General features: G+C 40.8%; 1 protein-coding gene across 5 annotated transcripts in view; it reads left to right on the top strand.

Annotated features, from left to right (window-relative positions):
* Positions 1–22,036, top strand: part of KYNU (kynureninase) — a 58,104-nt gene that overhangs the window by 3,957 nt on the left and 32,111 nt on the right. For all 5 annotated transcript variants that reach the window (XM_057372245.1, XM_057372246.1, XM_057372242.1 and 2 more), the window contains 6 exons: positions 1,324–1,514; positions 6,468–6,588; positions 13,239–13,321; positions 18,949–19,010; positions 20,332–20,403; positions 21,790–21,864. In XM_057372245.1, the coding sequence (XP_057228228.1) occupies positions 1,346–1,514; positions 6,468–6,588; positions 13,239–13,321; positions 18,949–19,010; positions 20,332–20,403; positions 21,790–21,864 (582 nt within the window). In that variant the 5' untranslated portion in view covers positions 1,324–1,345. The remainder of the gene's footprint in view (positions 1–1,323; positions 1,515–6,467; positions 6,589–13,238; positions 13,322–18,948; positions 19,011–20,331; positions 20,404–21,789; positions 21,865–22,036) is intronic.

The following is a 22,036-nucleotide window of genomic DNA, read 5'->3' as shown; positions in this document are numbered from 1 at the left end:
GAGAAAGATTATGTTCTCATCATAAACCAAATGATGGTAGATTAAAGCAGGTAAATAGCATCATGCTGGCCATTTGGCCAGAGCATAAACAGGTTTGGGTTAATTGGCACTAAGGAGTCTGTGCTGTTTCGGGGTTTATATTTAAATACCAACCGTTGTCCTTCCCATATGTGTTGACAAAGCTCTTCTCAATAGTCATCTGTTGTTCTATCCACAGCTTGTTTCAGGATAACTCTATGTAGGATATTTTGGCTTTAAGAAATGAGAGCTTATGGAAGTCGTGTGTTTAAAGAGTTTTCTTTCTCAAACAGAGAGAAAAAGCCTTATTCTCTAGTGGCTCTGTGCTGCATATTATGAGCTAATCTGTCCTATTTCATCCTATCCCCTTGAGTGTTCCTTTGCACCGAGACTCTTGGGGATGTTGAGAAGGCAGAGAATGTTGTGTGGTGTAACTCTACATTTCTCCAAACTGGGAGAAGTGGAGGGCACCCCACTGCACCTCACTGAGCCTCTTGGTTGCCTCTGCCACAGAAAGAGCAGTGAAGGCTGGCCCTAAAGTGCAGAGCARGTGTTGCAAACTCTCCTGGCCAGTKGCAAAGCCGAGTGGTGTCTATTTTCATATCCAGATCAATGAGCTTGCAATTTTTGCAGTTTTGGATGTTCTGTGAGAATCCATGGTCTGTAATATTTCTGATTTCACTTGGGCTTTTCTCCTGTCCCAGGAGAAGCAAAACTAAACTAGCAGGATATTTGGTGTAGCTAAAAGGAAGTATTAATTCCAGGTTCTGATCTTGACAGCCGTGTTTGCCTGACACCTGCATCCTTCATGCTCTGCCCTTACACACGAACACGGCCGTACACAAACACCCCCTCCAGTTTTTGAGCCAAAAAACGCTGAAAGAGGCTGAACATTGCRCAGCCTGGAAACAACTTCAGTGTTTCTGTGCACCTGCTATTCTTAGGAGCTCAGACTGCAGAAACAATAATGCTGCCTCTGGCTTCGACATCTCCAAACTGTGAGTGACACTCCAGCATTTGGAGCTGCTGTCAGTCTGGCGGGAGAACTCAGAAGAGGCTGATAAAGGTTAAAAAGGGAAAAGCTTTGTATCTGTAGAAGGGAAAGAAAAAAGCCTTTGGGGGTTACAGCAATATGTTGCCTTGGAAATATTTGATCAGGTTTACCATTCTATTCAGACACTTCACTTTTTAAAAGCTTTAAATCAAGGAAGTTTGGGTYTTGAATGACGCAGCTTTAGTGGCTGCTTATCAGCAGCTCGTGACTATGCAAACTGCAGAAGCTAAACTGGCATTTCTGATTTTCAGGCGAAATTGGATGACCTGAAAAATGGATCCATCTTCTCGTGTGCTCCCAGCAAGCATTTTGGAACAAACTGCCTTGMAGCTCGGATGCAGTCCCACGGACAAAAAACTCGCTCTCCACTTAGATGAAAACGATGAGTTAAAGCATCTTCGTGAATGTTTCTATATCCCCAAAGTCAAGGATCTGCCTCCAAGTGAGAATTATAATTGCTGTGAGGGAGGGGGAAAGGGCTGGGCTTCACATTTTCTTCATGTGTTTATCACAGGTCTTTTCAAATCTGTGTCACTTATGAGATAATTGAGCAATTGTAGTCATATCTGAGYACAGAATGTCCCTGCTGCTGCTAAATCAATCCCTCAGTTTATTCTAGCACCAAAAGCTCTATGTTCTYGTTCCCATCCTGAATCAAATGTGAGGACACAGTACTTAGATGGTGCTTACGCTGTCAGTCAGCAGCTTTGAACAATATAGTGACTGATTGAAAATTATAGCAGGAGCATTTCTGTCTAATGGCCCGAAACAGGAGCATGGCTTGGGATAGTTCAGAGCAGCTCCTCRGTGTGATTCAGTCTGGTATTATCTGTCTAGTTACAATTATTTTAGTTAATGAAAGAGGCTGTATATATATTATGTGAACATTTATGTCTTATTGCTGCTGGTATTCTCTTCATGAGGTCGAATGGAAGCTTGTGCCTTGGAGCAAATAATTGATCTGAACAAATAATTCATAATGAAGTCTTYTATTTGAAGATATTTTCCACTTTCCTCATGAATTGCCTAAAAATAGGTAGCACATGACTTCAATGTAGCTGTGTGAAATTGTTCTGGACGTTTTTCTGCTTCTCTCCTGTTCCATAGGTTGTTTTGAGGAGCTGGTGGCATGTTTGGGTGTGGGGAGGGCTTGGTGTGAAGGCAGGAGGGGTGGAAAGTGGGGTGGCAGGCTGAGAGGGAAGCCTTTGCTTTGGGTTAGGACTCCCARMSCMCMMSARAAAWAAAAAAAAAAAAMMAGCTCCATTTTATTTTGGTACYKGCAGTCGCCACCATGTTTAGCCAAATTCATGGGGAGAAATCTGGTGGGAGCAGCCACTTATGGAGACAGCAAGGTCCTGGTCTCCTTCCCAAGTCCTGTCTGGGTTTATTTTCACCTCAGTTACATGGAAAGCAAATGCTTTCTGCAGTCCCTGACTCTGGAGGAATGGCAGATTATTGCCTTAGATGAGCACATACAGGCACAGTCACTCTCCTCCTTTCCTGCCRTGGCAAAATGCATCTATTGAAAATCAAAGGAAAAACATGATAGAACTTCCTTTCTTTTTTTCATTTTTCAATAAATACAGATAGGTTTTCTTTATCTAAAAGGAACAGTACTGATGACAAATGAAACATTACAGGTGTGCTTACCAAACTGCCCAGTAAGGAGCTGTGACAGAAAATGATGTCAATAGTCTGGATTCCTGGACATCTTTTGAAACTTTCTCTGTGTTCAGTATCTTCCTGCTGAACAATGATGAGTGTTGGGAATGTTGTTTGCTCCTGCCCTTGGGACACARGGTTGATAAATCTCAGTTCTCTGCRTTCTGATGGTATTGGCTTATCTTTCCCCACATTTGAATCCTTGAGCTGTGCTGTTTCTGTTATTCAGACCAGAGCTGGACACTTGGCAAATATTTAAACCATGTGCTTCCTYCATGCCTCTATAATTTTTCTTTTTAATTGTTTTTTACCCTAGTCACTTAGGAGAGTTTCCTAAGCTCCATCTGTTAGTTTGAGTATGATTATTATGTACTCAAAGCTCTTTCAGCAGCCGCCACGGTGCTGCAAGTTGTGTCACTGGGGCTGGAAAGATGCTGGGACACAATTCCCATGGCGCTGGTGCTGCTGTCCTCACCTGTTGGATCTTTGCCTGCAGAGCGTCAAATGTCCCTCCAGACCACCAAAGGYCACTTTTCAATGTAGTTACAATAGTATTTAGTCCTGGGATGGTGGATATGTATAATTTAGGGAAGATWAGAAATGTACGAAGTAGTACAAGTTGAGCAGCACAGAGAACTCATCATTCCCGTGTTCCCAAATTTGTTTTTGCCCTCCCCTTTTTCCCCTCTCTCCCTTTTCTGTGCTTCAGCTGTCATCAGGAACAGCTTCCCTGCTGAAGAACAGCAGGGGTGTAAATAGATATATATTTACATTGTGTGTCTATGGCGTAGAGACAGATCTGCTGTGACATTTATCTGCGCCCAGAGCGGATGCCAGATAAGGCGTTCCTGAAGATAAATGTCATTACAGATATTAGCCATCAAATATCCTTTCTGTATTTACATAAAACATTACAATGAGGYTTTAAAATGAAAACCTTACAAGAAGCAGATGAGAACATCCATAGGAGACAACACTGAGATGACGTACAGGAAAATATTTAGGAAGTCATTATAATAGTTTAATTTAGTTATCAAGTTATAAACCRTCAGAGCTGTTTATTTGTTGTATCAATCAAGAAGAAACCAGTAGAAGCCTAACTCCCTGCAAATCTCTGAGGTTTTATCTGCAAGAATGAGGGATGAGGCTCAGGTGAGCAAAGAGGAAAAGATGACAGCGGAAGATTTAGAGAAATGTTTGGATCCCCTCGCTCTGCTCCGAGCTGACAACAAAAGTCTCTTTAACACTCTCTGCGTGCACCRCAGGGAGGAGGTGGGAATGACTGAAAATTGGGCACCAAATCACCCATCTGATTAARGCTATGGCTAGTGCTTTGTCACCTTGTAGAGGAGTAGGGCATCATTTGGKTTTCTTGGGAATAAAAAGATGCCCYAGAGTGGAAGCGTTGAGCTSTATTTCCCAGAAGAAATGGTTAAAGGGAGTGGTTAATCATAAAAATCTGCCTGCTTGGAGGGCTGCTGAGGGGGTACAGGCAGTGTGATCTTTTATCTTTCAGCTAAGGACAGAGATCACATGAGCACAARCAGATTTAGTCCTTCCTTTCGGATTAATAAAGCCATTATATTTTTCCCTTTTGTTGGATTGAATATTTCTGACATTAAACTTGCTTTTTCTTTTAAGTTTAAAAGGTACAGAAGTGTACCTTTAATGTAGATAAATGGGTGTAATTAGTATGCAAAATAATGTATGTGATTGGATTTGACCAGTTTTTATGAACATGAGTAGGTGTGTGAATATATTATATATTTAATAATCTTAATGTAAATGCATTTTTTTCATTCAGGCTACACTAAGAACTCATTTCAATAATTATTTATTTTTTTCTTTGTCTCTGTTTCCTCAGTTGGGCTTATTTCCTCTTAGAGTATTTCAATATATATTTCAAATCAACCTCCAGAAATTAAAAGGGCCAATATTTGGAGAAATAAATGTAATTTGGGGAAAGGCAAGTGCTAGACTTAGGACAACAAAAGTATTACTGTTAAGAATACCACAGTGAATGTGGAATTGTTGGAGCATGAGGATGGGCTGATCAGAAGTTGTAAAAACACAAAGATGCTGAAAAAAACAAGCAGHAATGGTCCAAAATGAGTCTTTTAGTGATGTCAGGGGGAAGTAAAGAGGTTTGTGTCAAAAGGAAAAAGATTCATCCAGATTCAGAGTTGATAACACATCAAAAAAAGAATATCCAAAGGAGGAGGTATAAAAGTATTAAAATACACTTTGTCAGAAAGGTAATGCCCTATCTCTCMAACAGTAAACAAGGAGTGTATTTATTTAGAAAGCTCTGCTGTAAGAAAAGCTGCTTGCTTATAATTCCTCACCTCTTTTCCTGCTTGATGAGYATTAGTGAGATTGAGTTCCAAATTCTTGAGCAAAGATCCTTCTCTCTAGTCCCAGTGGGACAGCGTTATTGTGTTTCTTGGTAGGAAAAGAACTGTTAATGTAATCAATTTGGGGCATGGATAATATTTATGCCTCTCTGTTTTCATTCATATTACAATGGAGATGAAAAACAGACATCGTATCTGCAAAACAGATTAGGCTGAGATTGCTCCCTGACTTATGCTTTTTAAAAGCCTCTAAAACTTTAATTAAGAAATTACCCAAGTTGTGTATACTCCTGAAAAATGTGTTTCTGGTGAAATTCAATGAAATTGGTAATTGCCAGTGCAAAAGATAGTAAGGAACATTTTCCAGGCTCTTTTCCTACAGTCCTTACAAAATTTTCAGAGTGAATTGTGATCTTGTGGGTTATTTTTAGCGTGTGTCCTAACACATTTGATCTTTATTTGAGGCATATTGATTCTATTTACTAAAATTATGTGTGTTATTARCTTTTGAGGTATTGTAAGTATGGATATAGACAAATGCAAATTACCACTTCCAGAGGGTCACTGTCACTTGTCCCTCCAAGAAACTCTAACACGAGAAATAACAGCAGAAGGCTGTGTTTGGATTGATGGATGATGACACAGGGTAATTASATTGTTCAGAACCTCACTAGAGCTATTATTTATAAATTTCTACTGCCTTGCTTTTCTCCTKATCATTGAAAGGATTTGTCAACATAGATTTCCTCCTCCTCCTCAGACGATGACATGAAGTGCAGCCCCAGTATTTGCTGACAAGACCAGAACTTTTAGAGTCTGCCTTAAAATATTCCGTGCAAWGACTACATTTTTCTAAATAGAGATTTAATCTGCAGGGAGAACTTATGTGAAAGACACAGATACACCTGGTCTTTACTTTTATTAAATGCATGATTCAAGTAGCTTCACGACTCAGGGTAGGCATATATTGGTGGTGGAAGAAAAGTGGATATCGTGTTGGGAAAATGCTTCCTGTTTATTCACTGTTGGTTAAAGACGTGATAAAATCGGTGTCAGCGGCTGCTTCTCACACAGCCCTGGAGAGATGGGGATTTAGTGGGACCTGAACTCRCATCAGCTCCAAAAATTGTAGGAGRAAAAGTGAATAAYTGCYTGCAAATTGCCTGCTGTCCTCCTCGGATCCTTTGCAGGGTCACCTGAGGGATGTTCTGGTAGGGAGGGCAGGATCTGACACCTCTGTTCAGTGTGGGGACCGTGATGTCCTGGGGGATGGGGAAAGGACAGAGTTCTGGGGGTGGCACTTGTGTTTTGGGGGGGTGAATGTGTTCTGAACCCCCTGAGGTCACTCCCACACTTTGTTTTGTGTTTTCCCTCTGCAGCTGACCTGAGCCTGGTGGAYGGAGAGGAGAGCTGCGTGTACTTCGCTGGGAATTCTCTTGGGCTGCAGCCAAAGAAAGTTAAAACTTACTTGGATGAAGAACTGGACAAGTGGGCTCGGACGTGAGTACCCTGCAGGGTGTGCAGATGCTTTAGAGGAGAGCTTTATTTTGGGATCTTCCTTGGAAATGCTCGAACAGCAGAACAGCCTGTTAGAACCACTGAGCCCAGGAGTAAATGGTGTACAGTGTTTCCCCAGCACTGTTTATGTCTCTTTTAAAGGAGTAAAACAGGCACATCCAGCCCGTGCTGTGCTGGTGGCTGTGCTTTGGCTCACCTGGAGGAGCTGTGCAGTTTAACCTACCCCACCCAGCAGCGTTTATAAACAGAATTTCTGCACAAGGCACACAAACCTATTTGGGTTCCAAGCTCTGTGATTCCCTAATTCGTGTTTTTAACTGTGTGTGATTTGCCCTGCAGGCCTTGCAATAGGCAGCTCCCCTTGAAATARCACTGAATGCAGGCGATGCTGCTGCCAGTGCTGGCAGGTTTTTGGCTCCTCTTAAACCAGGTCTCTGCCTGACAAGTTCATTTTATTTAGAAAGAGACGTTCCTGTCTTCTCAGTACCATCTCAGCAAGGAGCTGAGTGTGGATTGCAACAACCTTTGCTGAATTAACCTGATGGGAAAGAGACAGGAACRCACTGTCATCATAGCAAATGGGGGAATTTTTAATATGCATTGGGGAAAGAAAAAGCTTTTTTTACTCTTTATTTAGGTTTTTTTAATATTATGCTCTGTCTCCATTAAGAGTCTGTGCATTGAGGTATCCAGCACCTGCCTGAGCAGCTGGAGCAGGGATGAGTAAGGAAAATGATGAGTAAAAAATAGAGAACTGAAGGTGGAAAAGGAAAATAACATCAGGATGAGTGAGTGAGCTGGGCGAGAGATGGACTCTTTTATAGGGTGCAGGATATGAGTGGAACAGATGTGATTTCATGGTGAGAGAGCAGAGGAAATATGGAGAGGCAGAAGAGGAAAAATGAATYCTGCTAAGTGGGCAGCCTTGTTTCAGCAGGAACGGTCGAGATGGAGGCTTCCCAATGCAAATGTGAAAATTCTGTAGCTGCTCTTTCACTTGTTAATACATGAACGCTGGGAGTTCATCARTATGGTTTGGTGTTTCCTATTTATCACCTGTATTCCTGAAAGAAAGAAGGTTGACAATTGAACTTTGGGAGGAGCTCATTCCTTTTGGTTATCCAGTCAGCCCAGAAATGCAATTGCTCCAGTCATTTACAAAAATTGCAACCCAGTCCATTTCTGTTCTGTTATCCCCCTTTATCAGGGAAACAGCTGAGCTCCTTCAAAAGGCAGAAGTCAGATAACATCCTTGGGGTGATGCACTAGGACTGCAAACTTATTTCAGCYCCTTCTATTCCTGTGTTTGTCTTTGCTGCAGCAAAGTGAAGGATGAGTTTTCCCTCAATGCATATAAAAACCTGGAAGGAAAGGGTTGGCAGAAAAATGTTTCTTCAGATCAAAAGTGCCTTCAGGAACTGTATCTAAGGGGGAATATGGCTGAGCATTGATTACAAGACACTGGAAGAGAGCGAGCAAAACCAGAAAGGCTGTTCACCAAAAACACAGCTTGGCCTCAAAAGCCTTACCCAGAATAAATCAGAAAGTTTAAAAAAAATTAAAACCAAAAAAAAAAGCCCTAAAGAACCAGCCAAGCAAAAACCCCTCAAATCAAGATCAACAATAAAACAGAATAAAATCCTGCACCTAAAACAACTGWGAAAGCCAGGGCATGATCATGGTAATTTTGAAGAGAGCAGTGCATGCTTAGAGARCACAGTGAATGGGATGCAAAGGAATAAATAGGTGGTGGAAGGTACAGAAATGGGTATTTTCATTCCAGTGACCAAGGGCAGCTTAGCAAAATCCAGTCTGAGGTGATCACTGTCCCCAGCTGAAGCCAGTTCAGTGGCAGGTGTGGGATGCAGTGGCTCTGGCTTAGATAAATAAGTAGCAGGAATCTAAGAAACAGCATGCAAATTAGGTACATCCATCAATGTAGCATTGGTATGGATTCTGGCTTTCTTATAAATTGCTTTATTGCATTTTGTGTTTGTTGTGTCTTGGGACCCATCTCAAATAGCTGTGAGTCTATTTAAAGGGCTTTCACTGCTTACAGTTAATGGCAGGAGTGGAAAGGAAGATTACCCAGCGCTGGTCAAGGGCAGGGAAGCTGCAGCTTTATCTCCAACCAGTGATGGCAACTCATTAGGGCAAAGCTGGGGGAGAAAAGCATGGAAAAACCTCTTTTCTTGTGTTCCCTCTTAAGGCTTAGTTCCTTTCACCCATCTCCCACCTCTGCTTTGACTGGTGGGTTGTTGCTTTCTTCTGACACCTGTGTCCCCCACACTTTTTCTGGTTTTGTATCCTTCCTCTCCATATCCCTCATTCCTCTTTTTTTTATGCTAATGTACACAGATTACAAATCCAAGCCACAGGCATTCTTAGTGTGGATTAAAAAAGAGCCTTTGAGACTTCATCTCTCAGTTATGATTTCAGCTAAATCCAAGATTTATCAAATGAGGGGCAAAAAGGGATGAAGAGMTGTTCCCTTGTGCTTAGCCAAGGGATATAATAACCCAGTGTTTTAAAACTCCAAACTTCAAGGGACTTTTTTTTGGTTGGAGAAAGGCCAAAAGGTTCTTTGCAGTGCCTAGTTTTCCCTTTGCCCTGGTTAGGTAATTAAAATATTTTATAGAATCATTACTGTGCCTGAGCAGACTCACTGCAGCATGTCTCTCACGTCCGAAGAACTCATTAAAGTGGAACAATTAAAGCAGAAGGGAGCCTKCTGTAGCCAGTTGTTGTGCTCTTGTGAAGGGCTGGCAGGGCGACTGGGGAGTGGGGAACCTGCTGCATGGAGGTGTTAAATTGAGCAAAATTAAGACTGAAAGGGAAAATGATTGTTCTCTGTGGATGTATCAATGGAGGGGAGGGAAGGAGCCATTTCTGTGAAAAGTACATTGGTGCAGTAAATTCAAAATAGGAATTACTGAATTGAGGCTAAATGTAAAACATACATCTATACTTGTGAGCATTGAAGCTGCCTGGCAAGAGGCTGATGTGGAAGAGCAGATTAACAATCTCCTAGTCCAAGGAAGAGTTTATAAYACTTACTTTCTGCCCTGTGTGACAGACCCACCTGTGCTGCCATTCTCTGCCTTCCAGCAGGTTCTGAGCTAGAKCTGTCCATTATAAAGCCCTGGGTTTTTAGTTTTGTCTTTAATCTACTGGCCCATACAGTCCTTTTTCTCTTGATATGTCTTCCTTTCCTTGGCTGATTCTTTGCTTAAAACCATGGTCCAACTTAAGAGTCTGTGCTGGCTCATTAAATACCTTTGCATCATTTTTGGCAAAGGAGCAAGAAAGAAATTTGCACTTGAACAAGATTTGGATGAGCGCAGAAGATTCCTGAAGATGGCAATTAATTTAAATTCCTTTTCTCACCGCCTTTGAAACCCTGGGATCATCCCAGAAAATGTGTTTCCAGCTCCCCTAGCAAGCTTTAAATCAACCAGACCTCAGCGAATAAAATGTGGCACTGTGATTTCCTGCCAAATTGAAAAKAAAAGGCTAACCAACTAAAAAATTAATTTGCTCAATGAGAATCTCTCTTAGAAGTTGAAGAAATATCTGTTTGTCTGATGCCCTGTGATTTGATGGATGAAGTTTTGTATTCATTAATTTGGATAACTCAGTTTAACTCTCTTTTGCTACCTAGGGTGCAGTGGGGAAAAAAAAAAAAAAAAAGGATGAATTTCCTTTCAGGAAAGGAAATGAAATCTTGCAGTTCCAATGAGCATCAATTCAGCAAAGTTTGGTCCATTTCCCTGAACTTCACGTCATCACTTCATTCCCTGATTTCAGGAATTCAATGAGTATAATTTTGGCAAGTTTTGGTCCTTTTCACTGCACTTGATTTCATCCCAATCTATTTTGTTGTATTCASTCCATTTCCAAATTTTTGCTTTTTTCAATTGCATTTTATTTGATTATATCTCCTTTCCAGGGTGTTTGTTACACTTTATTCTCTGATTTCAAKATTTCATTTCCTTTCCTGAAAGGAAGAATTAGGCTCTCCATGTTTGAGCTGAATGCCAGGAACACTGCACTTGTGTCCTTAAAGATTATTACCCCCARTGCCTACCAGAGCTGAGAGAGGGGTGGCATAATATACAGAGATATAAATTCTCTGAGGCAGAGCATAGAATTTTACAACCTAAGTGTAATAGGATGTATTGTGCCATCAGCAAAGTCTACAGAGTTTCATGTGATTAAAATAAAAAAAAGGGTCCAAGAATATGCTTTTAACTACCATTTTAGAGGCAATAATTTTTGTCTTTTGGCATTTATATTGGCCATCAAGAGGGAGGCAAGCTGTAAGCTATGCCATAATAATAATAATATGAATAATAATAAGTGCTGCTTCTCCTTTCTTTCAGTATGGTTAAATGTCCATGTTTTCTTCTCAAAGTAAAACATTCTCATGCCCAAAATCTCACAACTGTTTTTATGATAACTTGGAAATTTATTCTGAAATTTTGATAGCCCTGTGTGCTGATAGAGAGAACTTTCATTAGTAAATTCCCATTAGGACGACACTAATGGCTATAAAATCAGGGAAAGCTAATGAAGAGAATCCCATAGGTAGTTAGGACTTATTTTTCCCATCTTATTATGTTTGCTATCCTCTTTCAGAAATACAGATTCCCTCAGGCTGGGAGCCACTGAGAATCTTTGGGGGTTTCATTTTAACAGTCTGTATTATCCTAAAGTCCCTTGATCGCTATATTACAGTTAAGAATAAGACAGGAAATTACCAATAAATGTCTTGCTGTTTGTGAAACATACACCCCTGTCTTCAGGGAATGCAGCTGCATTGTGGGCTGACAGAAGGGAGGAAATTTTAGCACTAATCCTGCCCCTCACAGCATTTTCTCCCCTCCCTCCCACTGCCTTTATTCCTCATCTCTGAAATGTTCTTGGAAATGAGGGTTATTTCACACTGCCCGCTCTCAGAGAGCAATTCTAAAATGGAGAAAAGCAGTCAGCTGCTGTACCATGACCTTACCCAAACTGAGGAGCAGGGTCCTTGTCTGGGTGGGGTCAAACTTGTYGAGAGTGGGGATGTTATTTTATCCTTAAAAGATTTCAGTTGTATCTGTGCACTCCTTCAGCCAAGGACTTATTCTAGTCCAAAWTTCAATGGTGTTTTGCAAGGAGGAGAGGCTTGAAATGGTTAATACAGCTTTTTTTGCAGCAGCAGCAGCTCCCCTCTTCTTTAGGATCATGGTTCTTTTTGGAAATATCCCCAGGGGCGTGAATTAGACCCAAGTCAATCAAAAAATGTCTGACTGTAAAACACCGGGGTAATATTTGTGCCAGACAGAATGAAACTCTACCTGAGAAGGGAAAGTATGAGGTGGAGAGGGAAAACCAATCTTTTAAATAACCTTGAGGATGGGGTGGTGTCTCCTGCACCCTCCTTTCTCATGTCTTAATCTGCCAGCTGTCCTCCCATGATTTAGAGTGAACACTGTGGGCCGGTTCTTCTTTAAAAGGTTTATTACTTTTTTTTTCTTTTTTTTTTTTCTCACATCAAAGCTTTTAGGCCTTCTTTTGCTCTCTACCCAGCTTCCTACTGGCTTTGTCCTTATTTTGAAACAGCTTTCCTCAGCCTCATGCAGCCTGGTGTTTCCAACTGCACAAGYATCCCGTGGTGCTCAGCAAATATGAAAATCATCCAGTGTGAGATGGGAGCCCAGAGCAATGTTTCTCTGGATTACCACCATTATTACTTTTCTCAATCTGCCTCCATTTGCATTTAAATCTTTTACTTTACACCCTGCATGTTTAAGAAACCRGGAAACTTTTTATTTATGTATGCACGGTGGCTACCTTGGAAGTTCTCTGTCATAATTGAAGGAAAATTTCGTTCAGAGCACTTACTCCAGAATTGAATTTTTCTACCTGCCACTTTAGACTGGCAGCACACTGAAGGTTTGAGGTGTCCCCGTGGACAGGAGCAGTTTGCAATATAAMGTTTTTAAATAGCCTTTGTCAACCCAAAAAACTTTATGCATCCTTAGACCTATTTTTCAGGGAGAAGAGAAGCAATGAAAATTAGCAAACAGCTCTSTTCRTGCAGGGAAGTGCCTGCCCCAGCARGAAATACCCTCTGGTTTGTGCAGGAGGGTGAGCTCAGACAGGAGATGCAGGAGGATGGAAATTGTTTCTGACATGAARTACTAGACTCTGGGAGCAAGGCAGGATTGAAGTCTATCATCCTTTGCACCATATAATGTTCATGCAGAAATGAGGGTTCTGTGGGGTGTTTGTGGGGTGATCTCTGCTCTCTGTGCAGTGATGGGAGCCTGGGTTAGCTGGTGCCATCCCACACTGGGATGCTTTGTCCAGGGGGCTTCTGAAAAGGCTGTCATCTTCAATTCTGAGGAATTTCTAGAGGAATTCTGTGGGCCAAAATAATTTTCAAGCAACTGAAATCCTATCAGAGACCAACCACTAAACTATATTTGCTAGGAGGTTTAATGGCTAAGTGTTGTGCTCAGCTTAGGCAAGTCTCCTCCTTGYCATATACCCTCCAAATGTGGAGTCTCCAAGCCAGGCATGATTCTTAGGGCTGATTCAAATAGAACATCACCAATTTTCATAATTTTTCCCTTCCTTTTCAGAGGTGTCCATGGCCATTTCAATGGTCGGCGCCCGTGGGCTTTGGCAGACGAGTGCATCCTGGACCTGATGGCTGAGCTGGTTGGTAAGTCTGGGCTGCAGGGGCAGACCTTTCTCCAGAAATAAAACCAAATTTGGGTTCTGTTAAGACTCAAAACCCCAAAACCCTGTGAGCCAAATYTAGTTCCTTTTATTATGTTTGAAATTAAGTTTTCTTGTGCATGGACTAACATTGTATTTTAATACTGCCAGTGATTTAGGAGATGAATGTTGGGGATAATGTACGGCCATATGCATATCATGAAACTAATTGCAGCAGAGGGTTTCTTGGAGCCTCATAAACCACTTGGACTAACATGTGAAGCTCTTTTAAAGGGCACTTGGTATTGCAGACTCTCAGTCATTCTCCCAGAACTAAAATGATGAACTTTCCCCTTTGAAAAATGATTTCTATCTGGACATTTTCTGCTGTTCTTCTTTTCCCTGCCACAAAGCCCAGACTCAAATTTGAGAGCTGCTTATGTCAGTGGAGCAGGAAATTGGGGCAGGACCTGCTATTGCGGAGTTCTTATTACCCTGCCCTACCCCTTGAAGACCCTCCAGTGCTGCAGGACTTTGGCAKGAAGTGCTCCTGGTTATTCTAGAGAAGGAGGAGCCCTGGAGATCTCTCCTGGTGAATTTGCCATGAAAGCAGCTGTCTGAGTCTGCATGCAAATTTCCTCCCTAACTTCTTACTCTTTGAAGTTGCTGAAATGATCTTTCACTGGGATTTCCTTCAGGGTTGTCTCTGAAGGGAGAAGAGAATTTATCTTGGCAGGATCTTTCTCCCCAACCCTGCCCACTGTTGTCAAGGCTGGGTTAGGAGATTTTGGGGAGATTTGGCCCATATTTCAGTGTAGGTGTTGAAGGCAACTCTCAATAGCGACTGTCAGAACTGAATTATCATGCATTCATTTGTGCCATCACTAAGGAAAAATATTATCATTACGTTGACCTACTGTATTCCAGATATTGTATCGTAATTTCTCCTCCAACCGCAGACAAGCGTTCAATGAGAAAATTATGGTTTTTCTCCTTCAAGAAAAGCAAATAGGGTTGGAACAATTGGAAGCAGAGACGTTAAAGAATGTTTCATGACAAGTTTATTTATAAACTTATAAATAAAATCCCTCTCTGAATTCTTTATGAAGTTTCCAAATAGCTAAAATAGTGGGTGTTATTACTGGAGCAGAACAAATGCAATAAATTATTGTTGTAGTTGGTCTATCCRTGATGTAAACACTGAGATAATGTAAATGTGATCGTGGCTACACTGAGCATCACTGGGCCATGTAGAAAATCTGCAGAATGAAATAAAAAACCCCAAAATGCAGATTGGGGGTTCTGATTTTGTAAGTTGCTACCAGGTATTGCTCAGGAGGTTAAAAAATTACTACTCTTGCTTTCATTACGTGGAAGGGAAGCTCAGCACCCTCACCCGTTAAGCATCATAGAACATTAAAATGTGGAAATATAGAGTTGGAGGGTGTTGAAATGTTGAAGGCAGCTGTGTTAGGGGTTTCTCCAGTATGAACCAGTATCTCCCCTGGCCAGTGGATATTCTTGTTCTGGTTGGTGTAACGGGGAAGGTGTGGGCAGCTAATGGGAGYTCTCCATTGCAAACCTTGAATTTCACTAAACAGGCAGCTGAGAATTTCCCTTATGTCCTGCTCCCAGGCACCTGAATTAGTTAACAAGATAAGATCACTGATGTTCTTCAYATAACCAGGAGAGCCAGGACTCTTCAAAGGACAGCTGGAAGCTCCTGAATTTCTGAATTTTCATCTCTCYCTCCATCACCTTCTGTGACTGTCTGCCTCTGCTTTGTTTGCAAAATGGGGACCCCCGTGGCAGGCTGAGCCCTGACCTCCTGCCACTGCCACCCCAGGGTCCCTCTGGCCTCAGCTGCAGGTTAAGAGTCACTGCAGAGAGCAGGGAGTGAGTCTGGGACCCTTTTCCCTTAACCATCTGTCTTGTAGAGGCTGCCAACTAAGTTTCTGTTTTAATATTAATTTAACTAAAAGATGCACTGTAGGTGTAAGGAGAGGGAAATGAGAGCTTTGCTTAAATTTCATCTAATTTCTTGTCCATCTCCTTATTTTCATTTACCAAACTCCCTGTGGCACTGGTGTTTTTATATCACCATGGCCTAACCACAGTGACATTACAAAAATTTCCTTCATAGTAAACAAATATTTAAAATTTTAAAATAAAAATTATGACTGAGGTCAACCTACCACTAACCCAATTATTTGTTTTTAAAATTGTTTCCTGGGAAGTGTTTCCTAATCCAGTTGTTTTCCTCAAAGATAAAGGTCGTGTTTTGGATTTTGTTCTCCAGAATTTTTAGGCTTTGTTTGATTGAACTGTAAAATGTGGTAGGGGCTAAAATCTGGCCCTCAAATTTATGTGCAGGGTTTTGTTTTGAAAATATCCTCATGGGTTTTTTTTCCAAACATACGTGAATGATTCTTAAAATGCAGATGGATGAATACTTCCCAAATAATAGATGCATTGTAGTAAATTCTAGTTTTTAAAGTGGTAGGGAATAGTGAAGAGGCTAAAAGGATAAATGGAGAGAAAAAGAGCTGTGTTAAAATCCTCTCTTCCAATGTGCTATTTCATAGAAAATACCCAAACCAGGTTTGGGTTGGAAGCAATCTTAAAGTTCCAACCCTCACAATTTATGTTTAAGTACCATTTTCCAACAAAATATAATATTGATTATGTATGAGTATGTAGTTGAATGAATTCTGAATTTATTTATTGACTCTGATGTAAGTACAATAACAGAATTTTACCGTGGTTTTTGTTTGGTATTGAACATGTTATGGAGGAGGAGGAGAAATTGTCGTTTCTCACCCTAAGTAGTGGTAGGAAATAAAACTCTTTGGTGAGATTTATTCAGGAATGGACCAAAGCCTGTAAAACACCTTTGTCTGTTTAATGGTTTATAGTGCACGAGCACCTTGCTTATTAAATGCAGTCACATTTTCTTGTTCAATGAAAGTTACAGTAGTAAATACCTTGTGAAATGGAGAGTCAAGGTCAGTGGAGGCCAAAGCTTTTTTTCTGCGCTCACACCAAGTGGCAGAACGCAGTGAAGGCAATCTCTGCTTCTCCTACCAGACTTTATTAAAACATTACAACCTTGGCAGGATCACCTTCTGATGGAACAAGATTAACTGTGTGGCTGCTGCTGCACGATGTGCTCGGGCAGGTCTCTGTTGAGGGAAGACTGAATGCTGAGCAGATTTGGAGTGACTTTGAGTGATAAGGATTATTTGAAATAACCAAAATGTTTTCGAAATTGGGGCCCTTAGCCTTTTTCCAATCATTTTACAAAATGCTTTTTACTTACTCCGTCGAGGATCAGACTTTGCCAGCAGTCAGAGAGGAGAAGGATGGCAGTGTCTGCCTAACACAATCATAATTGTCTCTGAAGTTGTACTTTGCAAACGCTGCTTCCTTTTATTAAAGAGGAGATTTATCACGCAGAACATACAGGTTTTWGCCTGTCCTGGAGATACGGTATAAAGTTAGGAAATAAGGAAGGCAAACATAATTTTGTCTCCCRTGTGCCGGGTCTTTGAATATTGTAATAGGTTAATTGGATCACAGAAAGGTTGTTTTCYGAAATGCGGTGCAGGTTATAAAGGATAACAGTTTTCCAATGACATGGATGAGGTTTGTTTTGTGGGCATGAAATTCAATAATGGAAGGCTTTTAATAAATATATAATTTACGGAGGACCAAGACTTACATGACAAATGTAGTGTCATATTTAATTTGGGCTGCTAGCGTGCAGCTAAAAGTGATCTACAGATTAACCATTTATTTTATACAGAATCAGTGCAGCAGGCAGAGCATTGCTCCTGCAGATTTTGCTGTGAAAGCCACGATTTCACAGAAGGAAGAGAAGGACAAATAAGAACAATACCATTTCTTGATCCTGTCCTGTTTTTCAGCCTCAAGAGTTCCATAGAAATATTAAGACTGCAAATAATAYTGTTTTGAGCTGCAATCACTCTCTSTGGCTGTCTCCTGTATCTGCAGTAGAACAGCCCCAAGGTGACCTCTCCCAGCAGCATGGAGCCTGCAGATGCAGTACTATCAGAAGGAAGAAAAGAAAGCAAARGAGGGGAGTTTAAGTGAGGAAAAAGGCTTGTTTTACCCTGTGAAGGATCAGTTCTTTATACATTTCATTGCACAAACTTGATGATATTGGTATCTGAAAGTGGGAACTTATTGATGACATTTTGTTTTCATTGTGGTGCATCCCCTGGACTGATCATTCACAGTCACTGTGAATGACTTTTTGACAAATCCTTCTGTCCAAAACTGAGATTTCAGCAACACGTGGAAATGCCCTTGAACATCTCAATGAGAATRTTGCTTGGCTCTTCCTGTGCTGGCAGAAGCTGAGGCATGCCTGGGAGGAATTTATGAATAAATTATTATTACAGAATTCCATGTTCTTTGGCTATATTTGGCTGTATTGAGTTGAACCCATAGTTATGTTTTATTTTGTAGGCTGAGAAAGCATTCACTCCATTAACTTCAACTGTTTGGGGTGTGGTGGCTGTGTGTCAGGTGTCCCCCAAGGCAGGGACAGGAGAAATTCAGGATTCAGCTTTCCTTTTCTTGTTCTCCCCTTGCCCTTTTGTATCCCAAATTCATGTTTTCCTTCCTCTGTATCGATTTTGAGGRTGGCTGTTGCCCTCCCTGCCTCCTTACACTTTGTCTTCATCCCTGTTTGCAACTTCTCTCCACATTTGGTGAATCCACGGCTGGGTGATGACCAGGACAGGGCGCAAGAGCCCATCTCCCATCTGAGGAAGGCTCTCAAGATATTGATTTATCTCAAGGGTGAATTTCTGCTTTTCAAAAACAGGCATCAAGCAAGCCAGCAGGAAACAGGAATTGATTTTCTCCATATCYTGCTGCTGCCCTGCCCAACACGAAGTTCCCTATCCTGTCTAAAACCTTTCACCAGGGCTTGACAAGCGCTGGAGAATTTGTTACTAAATACTTGCTAACAACAATTAGTTGTTACTAATTAGCTCTGCCTGTGATTAGCTGTAGTCCAAAGGCATCTGTTATTATCCTCCTTGGAGCAACATGGGCATGGCTCCTTGTGAAGCTGCTACATTAATAATGCTCTGTTATCTCCAATAGGTCAATCTTGCTTGTACTTTTTTTTTTTTTATTTTATTTTTAATTAGGGATGAGGTTTATCTTGACATTACAGTAACCACTTGCAATAGATGATTATCTCAATATGTTTTCTCACTTGTGTAACATATGAACTTCTGACAAAAATAAGTCTTCAAGGCTTGCTTTGCCTTTGTGACCTGATTTGTCTGGGGTATTCATGATAATAAATCCACTGGTGGTTTGCTGGGAAATGGAAATATTTCATTTAGGTTTTTTTTTTTCGTTTTCTGTGTCTGACCTGAAAAAATAAATATTTTCCTGCTAGTGCAGTGTAAATAGTCAGACAAGAAATCTTTTTACTTCACTCTGATGACACCTCAAACATTCGTTTCCTTTCCAGTCTTTGGAGAGATGTTGTCTGAACTCATTCTTTCTCACCACTTTACTATATTTCTCTGAAATTTTAAAGAAAAGCTCCAACCATTTTTAAAACTTTTTGTCTTTTTATTATTCCAGGGGCCAAAAGACAAGAAATAGCCTTAATGAAYGGGCTGACTGTTAACTTGCACCTTCAGATGGTATGTCTGTGTGATGTATATTTGATGTTGTGTTGACAAGTATTTTTCTCCTTTCTTTGTGTGTGTAAGCAAAGTGCTTTCTGAGGACCTCACGGAGACAGCACTGGGTGACAGATTAACTTTTTAAGCCTTGGGAGTTGTATCTTGAATAATGTATGTGTAAGACCTGGCCTGACTCAAYACTAAGCAGGAAAGCCGGACAGAGAAATATTTTCAAGGACTCTGAAGGGGAAGTTGCAGCTGTTCTCACCTGTATTTTATKCCAGTTACCAGAGAAAACACTATTATTGAAGAAATATTTACAAGTCGTGTCTCACATTTCAATTCCACARTTTTCAGAGTTAAGGAAAAATTAAGGAAACAGGAGCTCAGCTTTGAGCAAGACGAAGATGTAATCAGTCCAGCTTAAAATGCAGTTGTATACAAGAGATGCCACAGAATTATGTTATTTTATGTATGTCTAAAATGTGCTAAAGCATTTTGATTCACATGACATAGCAGCCATAAATGTGTCTCATTTGTGCTCAAGTGTCCCTGTGGCTACACAAAGCCTATCTCTGGTTCTCCAGCATTTCCAAAGATTTGGTTCATCCCAGTGAAGGTGGGAAGCTCCTCTTTGTGTGGCTCACACAAAAGGTTTTTCACTTGGCTCTTCTCTGTTATGCCTCTGACCCTTTTTGAGTTAAGGAACCTGGAACAGGGCAGGATGGGCTCAGCACAAGGCAATTCACGGGGCTGCTCTGCCCTGAATTAGGAGCAAATTTCTCGAGTTAGCATCCTTGCAGAACACTGTGTAACCCAAGCTAGGAACAGGAGGGCTCCTAGTCCTCCAGGCGTGGTGGCCAGCCCAGCTTGGCAGGAACTGAGAAGAAAAGCCCATCCACCTGAGGATGCTGAGATCAGATCTTTGCAGAGGGCTCAGCCTTATTTCGGAGTAAGAGATGATTCTGTAACTGATGTTTTAGGGCAGGAATGTAAATCCAAATCTTTTTCACTGCCTGCAACTCYTCAGCTGCTGCTTTTTTTCTGGCTGGGTGAAATCCCAGCTTCCCTGGCTGCACTCAGAGCTTTGCCACGGATTCCTGGAAGTGAAAGTTTTCACTGCTGCGTTTTGGTGGCCTTTGTTATGGATATATGAAATGCAGTTTTGCAACACTTTCCTACTTTGATAAATGTTATATGGACAAAGAAATACTTGTAATTTCTGGGGGATTCTCTGTGGTGTGCATGAAAGTAAAGCAGTCTTTTTAAAGTTATATGCTGAGAGCATCTTTCTTGTTTCTGCTTAGATAAATTTTAACATTTATTTTTTCCCTAACAGCTATCTTTCTTTAAGCCTACTCCAAGACGCTATAAAATTCTTCTAGAAGCAAGAGCCTTTCCCTCTGACCATGTAAGAAATTAATATTTCACCGTATTTGTATTATTAATCATATTTTTCCAAAGAATATCAGTAGTATGATTTGAATATTTATTAGCTCATCTTGTCCAAGTAACATTACAATAAAAAAATCTGTCAGAAGCTTTTGAGCTCAGCATATTTTACAGATCGTAGCTTTATTCCTTTTGTTCAAATAAAAAGTGTTGCAAGAGGAAAAGATTGAATGGGTGCATTGATTTATTAGTCTTTTTAAAGACATTGAGCAAACTACTGGCCTAAATCAACTAAAGTTGTAAATGTTTTATTAATTCTTGTTGCTGTTTTACTTTATGAAACCAAATCAATACAAACTCACAACATTAACACTTATATATCCCCAGACAGAGATGGAAATGTTTGTTCTTAGCACTTTAGATTACTAGTTCAAACATAATTTGTGTGCTGTAAAATAGGAGACAATAGCCCGTGCATCAGAGCTTCCAGGAAATTAATCTTTGGGTTTGTGGCCCACTGCTACTTCATCATCAGTGCTGTAAACTCCTGGAAATTGATAACAAATTGATCTCCAAGGTGTGATAAAAGTGACTGGAGCTACTAACAGGTTTATTTGTAATGAAGATGGTGGCACAGATGTATAAACCTCAAATTGCTTTTATTCTAAGTAATGTTCAGATTAAGCCCACATTTGTTCCACGTGTGCTTGYACATTTGGACTCCATCCTCTTAAATTTCTACGGCACTTCAGTAATAATCTCTGAACTGCCATTGCTTCAGTTCCTCTCATGAAATTTTAAACTCTTTTATGCTGTTATTTGATGATTATTATTCGATCTCCAGGACCATTATTTATCAATAAAATCGGCAGATGACATTTTGGAAGTAGCTCGGGAGTTTAAAGCTCTTATTTCCTCCCAGCTGTGCAGCAAATAGAAGGGGTGAGAATGTCAAGGGCAGGATGTCTGTGCTGGCCAAACTTYAGAGGCTCTCTGGCCTCTGAATGYATCCYCTGTCCCAYCACAGAACCATGGAAAGGTTTAGGATGGAAAGGATTTTAAGATCATCATGTTCAACCCCCACAGCCATGGAATCCGCTGGATCAGGTCGCTCAGGGCCCCATCTCCACCCTCATTCTGCTCCATGGATTTATCCTGWGGGATTTAGGCTTTGACTTTGTCTTTGCAGTCTCTCATATGAATTGAATTAAGATSGTTTTTAATCCAAAGGAAATCTGTGTATTTCTCAGTGGAGCTGGATTAGGCTTTCAAGCATTACTTTCAGTGAAAAGCAAGGCATCTGAACACCTGTTTTGAAGTTACAATGTGTTTGTCTTTTTTTTTTTCCTTTTATTTGTTTATCCTGCAATTGTGTTAATGTGGTCTTCATGGAATTCTCTTCCAGTATGCTGTTGAGTCCCAGCTCCAACTGCATGGGTTGGATGTGGAGAAAAGCATGGTCCTGCTGCAGCCACGGCAGGTTGGTGAGAAATCTGTCACTCCTGTCATTTTTGCCACCAAGGGCAGAAATATTTCACATGAAAGCAGGCATTTATTCTCAAATATTCTAGTGTAGAAGCTGTAATCTGTGTTTATTAAAGCATAGATAAAATTTAAAAATCATAAACAGATGTGTTTCAGCATCTATTTTT

The sequence above is a fragment of the Malurus melanocephalus genome, unplaced genomic scaffold, assembly GCF_030028575.1.
Source record: "Malurus melanocephalus ecotype Western Australia unplaced genomic scaffold, MMel_1.1 scaffold_167, whole genome shotgun sequence".
NCBI lineage: Eukaryota > Metazoa > Chordata > Aves > Passeriformes > Maluridae > Malurus > Malurus melanocephalus.
The sequence above is the reverse complement of the archived record's forward strand: the minus strand, read 5'-3'. Positions and strand labels throughout refer to the sequence as shown.